Source organism: Notolepis coatsorum (assembly GCF_963971535.1).
Source record: "Notolepis coatsorum genome assembly, chromosome: 14".
NCBI classification, from domain to species: Eukaryota; Metazoa; Chordata; class Actinopteri; order Aulopiformes; family Paralepididae; genus Notolepis; species Notolepis coatsorum.
In genome coordinates, this window is record NC_140178.1 from 72,702,655 (window position 1) to 72,714,932 (window position 12,278).

The following is a 12,278-nucleotide window of genomic DNA, read 5'->3' on the forward strand; positions in this document are numbered from 1 at the left end:
TGGCCGGGTTCGGTTCACACACTGATGGGAGCTTGTCTGCTTTTCTGCCTTGGCCAAATAAAATATTTATTGGTGACAATATAGGCACTCAACATTAACGCTCATCAGCAGGTTCTGTTCTTATCATGAGAATAGATATTCTGAGTGGATGCTGTTGCTGGTTGTCTGGGATGGACTGATGAAGGCAGTTATTTAGTTACCAACCAAAGGCACCATGTCTTATTGATAGGATCATAAATGGACATGTTTGCAGCAAGGCTTTTGGACAGCTGAGCTAAAAGGTGAGAGTTAGTCCCCCTGCTGTTCATATTGATACACATATCTCCTGTGCTGCTTTACTGACTAATGCAACAGTACAAGTAAGAGCGTACTGCCATCCTCACAAAGAATGGTTCAGCTCCACGCTCCAAATTAGTCATGCTCTCTCAATATATTTGGCTCTTTCTAGAGATACTGGGCAGATAGCCATGATGCAGCACATTGGTCACACCCCTGAGTGTAATTGCATGGAAGCAAACGTTTCTTTTGTCCTCCGGTGTCAGAGGGGCCTTTCAGTGATGGCCTGGCTCAGGGCGGGCCCTTCTCGTCACCCACCGGTCAGCTGCTGTGACCGTGCCAAGTCATCCAAGATGGCCACTAGACTTTAGCCACTCGCTACCGGCTCCCGTCGACTCATGTTACAGAGGTCTCTTCAGGTCAAATCCTGGGCAGCATGCAGCACATCTAGGATTTCGCCTGTTTCATTGAGGGATAGGTGTATCTCCTCCTTGATCTCTTTCTCTCTTGTTGAGTTGCTGTACTGTCTGGCCAGCTGCCTGTCTGGCTGCAGCAAGCAGTGATACCTTACACCACAGCGGCAGCACAGCCACAGAGGATCACATTACCGGTGTTGACGGAAGGAGAGAGAGGAGAGGGAGAGAAAGAGCATCACTGATGATGCTTTCATTGGAAAAAGCACTTCATTGAACTTTCTCATTTGCTAAATGACTGACCGGGGGGGGGGGGTTAGTGGTGAATGAAGTATGTGCATGCGGATGGGCGTGCGTTGTCTGTGTGTGTGTGTGTGTGTGTGTGTGTGTCAGCTAAGCTCAGGCTGCATGTTTAGTTTATGTGCACCTGTGTTTAGGATATGCACAGGGTGTGTTTTGAGCCAAGTTCTCCCTCCGATGCTCTTAGGTTTGACATTCAAAGCACTACACCCCCCCCCCCCCCCCCCCACTGCTGCACCACAACTGTGTCATAGGAGTTGGAGAGTCTACAAAGTAGAGAGAAATAGGCCCAGTTAGACAAATGGCCTGGAGGGAAAACCCAGCAATCTGCCAGCCTGAGCCTACGCAGCGATCCCATGGATTTTCACTAACTGGATTGAAGCATTAGTACTAGATGAATGATGATGGCTGAAAATAATGAAGCAATTATTTAAGATTCCATGGAGCTTTGTAGGTAAAGGATAAGACAGGCTTCGGCTCTGAGTATCATCCTCCTCTACTGCTCTGGCAGCCTATTTGTTGACTTCTGCCCAAGACAGAAACAGTTTTTTGTCCATCCAATGGCCATAGCAACTCTCTTGGATCCAGCCCCTTGAATGGCTTGATCCAGATTCTCAATCACCTTAATGGAATTACAAAAACAAAAAACGTAGTAGTAGGCAGACGTGAGTAGGCCTGTCACGATAATTACGCTATCGACTTATCGTACGATATACTGACATGACTTCGACCTTTATGCTGACAAATCAGCTACTCCTCCACACACACACACACACACACAGCGTGAAGTGAAGATAACGTGTTACTCGTGGCTAATAGGTGTGTTTTTCCTGATGACTGCATAACTCCAGCCAGAAGGTTTGGAAAAATAAGTCCAAACTGGGTCTTGGCTTGAAAGCCGCATTCCACAGCTCTGGGAACATTTTGGGCTTAAGCCGAATAAGGGGGGAGATCTCATCATTAGGGCTGTAATCACGATTACTTTGATTGCTATTGAAATCATGATTATTAAACGCGATTACTTATTGATTTGAGAACATCATATTGACGACTGAATTAGTGTTACCTTTCTTCTTGACCAAAGGCTGCCTTTTTGTCATCTTCTCTTCTACATTAGTTACAAAGACGAAATGCGGCTGAAACTACTGTTTGGGCTTGGGGGGGGGGGGGGGGGGGCTGACGTGTTTGCCCGACAATGCGAATATAAACGTGACGGCGCAAAATGGTGCACGCTCACAGATAGCGTAACTTATATTATCATTATATCAGTGGCCTGAAATGGTATTCAAATTACAATAATATTGTTTAAATCACAAGTATTTCCAGGACAATATATTGTCCAACAAAAGTAGTTATTAATTTGCGACACGCCTAGACGTGAGCACGCTTTCCGCCGATTCCAGGCCTGAATCCAGCTCTACATAGAACCAGACCTTTTCTCCAGTCACATAGACATGAAAAGCCCCACTGAATCATAATTGTTACCTAATGGTCAGAAGAGTAGACGGACCGACCAGCCACAGCCAGTATTCTACTCTAGGCTGCCAACATTTGGTCGGTGACTGACTGGTATTGAGAGAAGGTGAGTGACACAGATTAAAGAGAACGAGATGGAGGTAAAGTGAGAATGGAGAGAAAGGGAGTGTGTAAAAGAGAATGAATGGTTGGGAGGAGGAGGACAGATATGTGGCTTTGTTGGCAGTGGATGGCACAGCCTGCCGCCCTGTAAGCCACATGACAACAGACTGAAACTGGTCTGGGGTCAGTTCTCAGCACTGGGAGACAGAGACAGAGCCTGGGGAAGCACTCGGCACTCATTCAACATCATTAATAGGACCTTGGTTGTCCTATGCATCTCGTTTCCACCATTGCACAAGGTTAGATCCAGGTAGATGGCCCTCTTCTTCTTTCTGCCTTTTTATTCCTGCCCTGTCATCAGTCCTCTTCGGGCCCTGTCTTGTCAGCATGCCAAATCCACTTGAGGAGATTACAAGGGATATTCTCTGTGGAAGTGGCTGGTTAATTCTTCCAAACTAATGCTCTAGCTCTACACACACTCACACACACTGTACACACTGGATCAAACGCAGCGTGTTGCTTACTTGAACTGCCCCTCCTCACACCTACACAGGCCTGGAAAGTCAGGAAAAGTTATCGAAACTTTGATAATTTCCAGGTATTGAAAGGTCTGTGATTGTACAATGAAGTCTGTTAAAGAATAAATAACTATTGCTGTTCAGTCACAACCTTGTTGCTTAGAAACAGCTGAATAGGCTGATCTTCAGTTAGCCTAGAGTGTTATGTCCTAGACTAGTTGAAATATTGCCCAATACCCACCCAACCACTATAAGTAGGCTTACACATCATAACATTGACCAAACGGTCCAAACCCTTGAAGTAAAAAAATCTATTTCTGGAAAAAGCCTAGAATTTGGAAATGACAAAATATGTAGAAACCCTGCTTACGCTCAATTTTCTATTTAAAATCAAATACATTAGTCTATGCATTGTGCGACTATTCTTCTCGTTTGTGTGTGTTTTTTGAGACGGGAAACAAAGTTTGCCCACAAACTGTCTTATCAGTGCTAGCCCAGTCCGACCTGACTGATTAGAGAGGAGCAGAAGAGCATGAATAAAGCATGGGCTATCAGGCCAGCCCAGGGCGAAGCTTACCAGAGACCAAAAGGAAGGCACGCTGGCTCTGACTGACCATTTCCAGATCACTTTAATGGGAATCTTGAAGTTGATGGACTAAAGGACAAAGGAAATTGTACCTTTTAACTTTATTTTTTTGTTTTTTTTTTTTTTTAAAGAAGCTCACTTTAATTCACTTCATATTCATGCCAGACAAACCTGGGAAGGCATGTTTTTCATTGTCCAGCAAAGTCCAGAAGTCTGAGGGTCTGAAAAACAAAACCCAAATCAACTTCCAAATCAGACCATCGCTGATGGATGGAGAGAGGGAGAGAGTAGGAACCTGGATGAAGACACTTTCATTATTCTACCAGCCAAATTCAGTTTTAGAATGTGTGAAGTGTTTATTTGAGCAGACAAACATACTAGTCACAGACCAAATTTAGCAGAATTTGGCCAGTAGCTACTTACTAGTCTTTATTTCCCTCCCTGTGAGGAAGTGGAAACATTTTGCAATTACTTGTACTACTGAATCAGAACAACAACACTGCTTCAACATTTGCCTGTGCATTCATCAATAACACGCTTCCTTCAACCCTTTTGGGGAGAGCGTCATCAAAGTAATCTTGCCAGGCAGCTCAACAAGTAAATTAATGGAGTGCAAAATTTGGGAAGAGGAAATGCTTGTAAGCTAGGACAGTCGGGTATATTTTACATTTCTGAGTTTGCTTGTTTTCTTGTAGCCATTGGTTTTGTAAAACAAGTTCTCCCTGCACTTGCAACTTCCCTTTGGTGGTAAGCTTAGCTCACTAGGGCTGTCTTAAATACTTCGAAGCTTCGTTCGATGGCATGAGCTTCGAACATAAAAAAAGAAATCGAAGGTCAGCCCTAAAGCTCACTAAAACAATGGACAGTGGAAAACTGCATCCTAGCTGCCACACCATAGCCACATGACCCTATCCAAACATCCTAGCCACCACACCCTATCCACTGCATCCTAGCCACCACACCCTATCCACTGCATCCTAGCCACCACACCATAGCCACTGCATCCTAGCCGTCACACCCTATCCACTGCATCCTAGCCACCACACCATAGCCACAGGACCCTAGCCACCACACCCTATCCACTGCATCCTAGCCACCACACCATAGCCACAGGACCCTAGCCACCACACCCTATCCACTGCATCCTAGCCGCCACACCCTATCCACTGCATCCTAGCCACCACACCCTATCCACTGCATCCTAGCCACCACACCCTATCCACTGCATCCTAGCCGCCACACCCTATCCACTGCATCCTAGCCACCACACCCTATCCACTGCATCCTAGCCGCCACACCCTAACCACTGCATCCTAGCCACCACACCATAGCCACAGGACCCTAGCCACCACACCCTATCCACTGCATCCTAGCCACCACACCCTATCCACTGCATCCTAGCCGCCACACCCTATCCACTGCATCCTAGACGTCACACCCTAGCCACTGCATCCTAGCCACCACACCCTAGCCACTGCATCCTAGCCGCCACACCATATCCACTGCATCCTAGCCACCACACCCTATCCACTGCATCCTAGCCACTAGGGGTGGGAATCGCCAGAGACCTCACGATACGATAGTATCGCGATACTAAATATATCGCAATACGCTGAGTATTGCGGAATTCTGTTTATTTATTTTTTTACATTTTTGATCAAATTTAATTTATTACCTTTTTTCAACTGCAAAGTAAAACTGTCAACATGTTTTATCTAATAAAATAAAGTTCAGTCTGTTCATCTCACTTCAATAATTTTTATTGCAGAACATGGTATTTTCTCAAGCAGACAGATGTAAACATTAACACTGTAATCTGTGTTGCATGTACCTGACAAACTGAACTGTTTGTATTACAGTCATATTCCAACTTAACTGAATGCACATGTGTGTGTGTGTGTGGACTACTGTACTATTACAGGTATTGAAAATGAACAATGCAACTTCCTTATCCAATTTTTTTAATTAATAATTAAATATCTATACTTGGCGTCCCTGTATCGATACAGTATCGCCACGCAAAGTATCGCGATACTACTACGTATCGATTTCCCCCCCACCCCTACTAGCCGCCACATCCTATCCACTGCATCCTAGTGATCCTAGCCACCACATCCTATCCACTGCATCCTAGCCATTGCATCCTAGCCGCCACATCTTTTGCTAAAAATAGCTCTAACTAACAAAGCACATTAAAATGATTCAGCCTAATAATTTCACCAGGAAACAGCCTCTTTTTTTTTATCCACTTTTTTCTCCCTTTTTCTATATTTTCTCCCATCCCAATTTCGTATCATTCAATTCAACCCTCCCCTGTCACGGACGCTGTTTCTTGCCTCCCACAAGCCAGCTGCAATGTGGACTAAGTCATACATAGCACAAGTCCCCTCCGGTACTTGAGGTAACAGCAGTCGCATTTTTTCACCTGCGCAGCTCGATCTCTCAGTGGCGAGGAGTAACGCGTGGGAGGCTCACGCTGCCCCAGACACTTCCTGATTCTACTGCGCAGGCGCACCAACCGACCTGTAGGAGTCGCTGTCCACAACGCCCGATCCCCACCCTTCAGTTTCCCTCCCCGTAATACGGCCAATGTGTATTACTGTGGACGACCAGCTAAACTGAAAGCAAATGTGGAGCGCTGGGCTCGAACTGACGAGCCCAGCGTCTCCAGCATTTCGTGGCGAGTGCCTTGCCCACTACGCCACGTAGCCGCCCGCCAGGAAACAGCCTCTTATCATGTTGGGCTATTTTGATCTATTTTGTTAGGCGCTGCTGTCTTGGTTCCCTCATTTGGCGCCTAAATGTAGGCAAATTTTGTTTCATAGTGAAATAAATTCAGCAGTATAGCATGACTGTTAGAAGCAATCAGTTGTTGGACTTCAAGGGAATGTATAAAAATATGAATTCATAATCATTGATCAAATGATCTGTATCCTATGTGGCTTTTAATGAAATCCGCTTCTGAAATCCAGAAATGGGCTCATCTCTTTAGAGCGATAAACAGCAACGTTGTTGACTGACCGTCACCACATGTTGATTTTCGTAAGGTTACATAAGCCACGGCACGCTTTAATTAGTGTTGGTTGATGTGGTAGCAGCTCAAGCCTGACTTAAATACAGCCTCAGTCATGCCTAGTGATGAGACGGGACCGGCAGAGCGCTGACTCCAGGTCAGTCACTACAACCTCGGTACTACAACAGTGCGCTCTATTTCGCTGTTCTCCCCTGTGCAAACGGTACTGCCGCAGAGCTCCTGCTGGTGAGAACTGAATTGGAGTCGGTAGTATAGGTATATGCGATATGAAGCTCAGCGTGTCATCTCTGAGGTTGACTGAGCAACACCACAGAAGCATTTAATAATAATAATAATAATAATAATAATAATAAATCAAATTTATATAGCGCCTTTCATAGAACCCAAGGTCGCTTTACAATCAGGACAAAAAATAGGGCAAGGAAAGTAGGGGGGGGGAGGGGGATGAGGGAAAGTAGGGGATAATGGACCTAATTTAATCTAAAACTAACTGATGGGGAAAGCCTTGGTGAAGAGGTGTGTTTTTAGAGCGGATTTGAAGGTGTCCAGGGTTGGGGCGTTGCGGATTTCGGGGGGGAGAGAGTTCCAGAGGGTAGGGGACGCCACGCTGAAGGCTCTGTCCCCAAAAGTCCGTAACCTTGTGCGAGGGATGGAGAGGAGACCTAGATCAGAGGATCGTAGGTTCCGGGATGGAGTGTACTGGTGGAGGAGATCAGACAGGTACCGGGGGGCGAGGGCATGGAGGGATTTGTAGGTGAGGAGCAGGAGTTTGAAGGTGATGCGGAACCTGACTGGAAGCCAGTGGAGATGGATGAGGGTGGGGGTGATGTGCTGCCAGGGCTTGGTGTGAGTGAGAACCCTGGCAGCTGAGTTCTGGACATACTGGAGCCTGTCCAGGGCTTTGCTGGGTACCCCGAACAGGACTCCATTACAGTAGTCCAACCGGGAGGTGACAAATGAGTGGATCAGGGTCTCCGCCACAGAGTCTGAGAGTGAGGGTCGGAGACGGGAGATGTTCCTGAGGTGGTAGAAGGCAGACTTGGTGACAGATTTGATGTGGGAGTGAAATGAAAGTGTGGAGTCAAGGGTGACGCCCAGGTTACGGACTTCGAGAGACGGATTTGCCTGATGTTGGGCTGCAGTGATCATCTTTGAAACCACACACACATAGGGCTGGGCGATATGGCCAAAAATGATATCACGATAACGATATCATATCACTCGATATTGCTAATTATCAATATTGTTATAAGTATAATATATATATATATATATATATATCTTTTTAATTATGTATGTTAATTTTGCAGCAATTCTTTGTCGTTGCCGCCATCTTTAGTGTTACATCCCCTCACACTCCAGTTCTCAGGCTGCAGCTGGTTTGAAAGTGAAAGTAAACAAGCTTCTCTGCTGGCTGTGGCTCCAGGGGAGTTGAACAGTTCTGGCTCTACTAGTTTCTTTTCTATCTTTTGCCGCTTTTTTGGTGGACAAACCACCGCACATGTGCACCGTGACTCGTGACTGGAGACTAGCTCTGCTAGCACACATAGCCTACTGTGTACTAGTGTTGTCACAAATATCGAAAAATGTATACATATCGATTCTGAATATTTAAAACGGTTTCAATACTCATTTCCAGAAATATCGATATTTAATTATTCATAATTTTTATTTATTTTTTGTATAAGGAAGTTGCATTGTTCATTTCAATACCTGTAATAGTACAGTAGTCCACACACACACATGTGCATTCAGTTAAGTCGGAATATGACTGTAATACAAAGTTTGTCACGTACATGCAACACAGATTACAGTGTTTACATCTGTCTGCTTGAGAAAATACCATGTTCTGCAATAAAAATGATTGAAGCGAGATGAACAGTTATTTTTAAATGTGTGATCTAAAGATAAACAAAGGGTTTTAAAAGTGTTATATTTATCTTCTCTTATAGTTCCAGAGAGAATCTGAGGAGAATCGACCAGCAACAAAAGCAAAATTTATATAAAAATATATATATATTATTATTATTTTTTTTATTTTACATTTTAAGATTGAACCTTTTCCCCTGTGGTATCGAAAATAATATCGATACTTTTCAAGGTATCGTATTGAAGTTCGAAATTCCAGTATCGTGACAACACTACTGTGTACAGACGGTTTCAAACTGTATTTAAAATTAGAAAGCAAACTAAATAAATGGATAAGAGAAAAATAAATCTCAATTTGGTCAGTATTGTCATTTGGACAAGCAAAGCCATTACTTTAAGTTGCAGGCAAGAAAGACAAGTCTGTAGTGTCCACTGTCTCTGGTTTTAAAACTGCCCTGTTGCAAAAAAAAAAAAAAAAAAATTGGTATTTTTTTTTCCGATATCGATTATTATTTAAAATATATCGCGATAATTATCGTTATCGTTTTATCGCCCAGCCCTACACACACAACAAATTGGTTGACCGCCTCCTTGTCTCCGCACAGAGAGGGCCACAGATGGAGGCCTGCAGAACGAGGACTGGACCCTCAACATGGAGATCTGCGACATCATCAACGAGACGGAGGAGGGGTGAGTTACCATGTGCTGTTTGGGATTGATGAGTCATCGTCTGACTGACGAGGTGTGCAGATGTGATTTGTTTGATTCTTCTTGAGTCTACCAGTGGCTAAGGACAACACAGACGCTTTATGTTTCTGCTGTTGCCTTCAGGCGATAGGACCTGAAATCCATATAACGGTACTATATTATCACATGTAATGGTAAATGAAACGATAATAAACATTTTAAACACCGGCACACAAATCTGAAACGTGTGTTTTTCTAACGATCACAGTTCTGTGTTTCACCGGACGAAAAACATGCTCGGCAAACGCGATCATAGTTTTGAGTTAAAACGACCCCCCCCCCCCCCCCCCCCCCTTGATGATTTTGTGATGATACATATATACAACTCGTATACCTTTTGATATGGGAGTATTCAGGGTTTCAAGGGATCAGCCAGAACGGTTTGGGCTTATTGCACATAACGTGTTTTATCTCGCGATCTATGAAAAAATACTTATCTTTGTTATCTTGGAAATGCACGATGTTTAGCGTGTAATAAACTACAAACTACAGTGTGTGGAATTTGGAAACAAACTATTATTCCCATGCTGGACTACAAGTAATGTTTGTCAAAATTAGCCACACCGTATCTATACAGCTATAATACAGAACACACACACAGCTTCGCAAACATAGTGCAACGACCATGGAAACAACTAGAAGGCTGGCATTCTTTTTTTTTTTGATAAAATTTTAGAAGGCTGGCATTCTAAGGGTAACTTTAACCAAACAGCGTGGCACTGAAAGTGTTAAATGATCTGCCACATAATTCTTTTTGGAAACATTTTGGTTTTACCTGCCGAAGGGTCTGGTGGAATAGACAAACATACCAGCAGCCTCATACCATATTTACCAACGTTTGGCTGGTAGTACTGGCAATTTCTCAGCTTGTCAAGCACATAGGCTACCTATTTTCTTTCTGACGGTTACATAAATGGTACACATCTAGTAGAGCCATATGAAATCCACGTTCATGGAATCGCGGACGGAATCGCGGAATTGAGCAATAAAAATGAAATCAACTAAAAAAAAAAATAAAAAAATTATATATATATATATATTTTTTTTTAATGTTGTGGGATTTGTACAGCACTTTGTTCAACTTTGTCAGTGCTGTAAAGTTTAAATCTTAGACAAACAAAACACCTTGCTTTCATGAAATATTGTAAGCAGTCATTTGAGGCTTTATAAAAGCAGCACAATGAACACAAATCTGTCGGTGCCGAGTCCGACCTCATCTTAAATAACAAACAGCATTGCTTGTTGTAGTTAACAAAGAGAGGCAGAGTTGATTTAGCAAAATAAAAAAAATATATATCATTTATATTTATATATATTTTTTTTTATCCACTTTTTCTCCCATTTTCTATATTTTCTCCCATCCCAATTTCGTATCATCCAATTCAACCCTCCCCTGTCACGGACGCTGTTTCTTGCCTCCCACAAGCCGGCTGCAATGTGGACTAAGTCATACATAGCACAAGTCCCCTCCGGTACTTGAGGTAACAGCAGTCACATCTTTTCACCTGCGCAGCTCGATCTCTCAGTGGCGAGGAGTAACGCGTGGGAGGCTCACGCTGCCCCCGACACTTCCTGATTCTACTGCGCAGGCGCACCAACCGACCTGTAGGAGTCGCTGTCCACAACGCCCGATCCCCACCCATCAGTTTCCCACCCCCTAATACGGCCAATGTGTATTAGTACGGACGACCAGCTAAACTGAAAGCAAATGTGGAGCGCTGTATATTTATATATTTTTTAATAATCAAATTTTATTTTCATATTCGAATCCCATGCCCATCGAACGAAGCTTCGAAGTATTTAAGACAGCCCTATTAAATGGACTGTTATATCTTATTAAATTGTGGAAATGTTTTCATTCCCACTTATTAGACACTATTTCTGATGGTAAAATGAGCGTACAAAGCAAAATAAAGAATTCTGAAATATAAAAACGGAAAAAAAAGGAATTTGGAAAAAAATTCAATGGAATTTGGAAAAAAATAAAAACGGATTTTATATGGCTCTAACATCTAGATGATAGCTTAGTTTCTTTTTTTTGGCGACCAGCAGCTCTATAGGTCACTCTGTTGGTTGGTCGGTCAGTCCACAAAATCGTCCTCTAGCAGACACAGTTTTCGCCCTAGGAAGCTGAAACTTTGCATTGAGGAATTTAGCCGGAATAAGGATGTACTCAAATATAGACTTGGTTAACACAGGTTTATTTAGCTCAAACAGAGTATCAAGTAAAAATAGGTCAAGAGTTATGGCGGATGACTCCAGGAGTTTACAGGCCTACGTATCCTCCATAGAGCTATTGAATCAAGTAAAACGTAGATCTTTATAGCAGAGATAAAGGGATTGTGGGTAGGTTGGGCCAGGTATTGGGTTGGAGGGGGGGGTTAGAAGAGCGGGGGGGGGGGGGGATCAGGTGAGAGACAAAAGGTGGATAAATGGGGGAGGGTAGACAGATTGGAGAGGTATGGGGGGAATAACAAGAATGGGAGGGGGTTAGAAACCCTGGTCAAATGGCAATTATTATTATATTATGTGATTTCCCCCAGGACCTAAATAACATTTCAGCCAAATCCCCCCCAACAACCCCCCCCCCCCCCCCCACCTACCGAACCTCCAATGTACAGTTTCTACGTCAAATGTATATACTCTCTTTTCTGGACTCTTTTTGTATCACAAACAGTACTGTATTTGCAAATCTGGTATGTCATAAATGTATAGATGTAGCAGTACTGTCTATCTGTATGTCGTGTATGTCATATATGTTACGATGAATTGAAAATGGGGGACCCTGATGTAAACAAGACGAAAGTCTTTCTCTGGTCTGCACTGCATCCCCTTAACAATTGTATGTATTGAGCTGTACTGTACTGTACCTGTTACAAAAGGGTCAGATTAAACCGAATATATATATTTATTGCTTGATATCCCTTGTATATTATTTGTATATCGTTTGATATCCC

The 12,278-nt window shown here is 43.4% G+C and overlaps 1 protein-coding gene across 1 annotated transcript in view; it reads left to right on the plus strand.

Annotated features, from left to right (window-relative positions):
* tom1l2a (target of myb1 like 2 membrane trafficking protein a) overlaps nucleotides 1-12,278 on the plus strand; it is a 92,356-nt gene that overhangs the window by 2,422 nt on the left and 77,656 nt on the right. Inside the window, 1 exon segment of the mRNA XM_084328941.1 lies at nucleotides 9,180-9,264. Coding sequence (XP_084185067.1) covers nucleotides 9,180-9,264 — 85 coding nt within the window.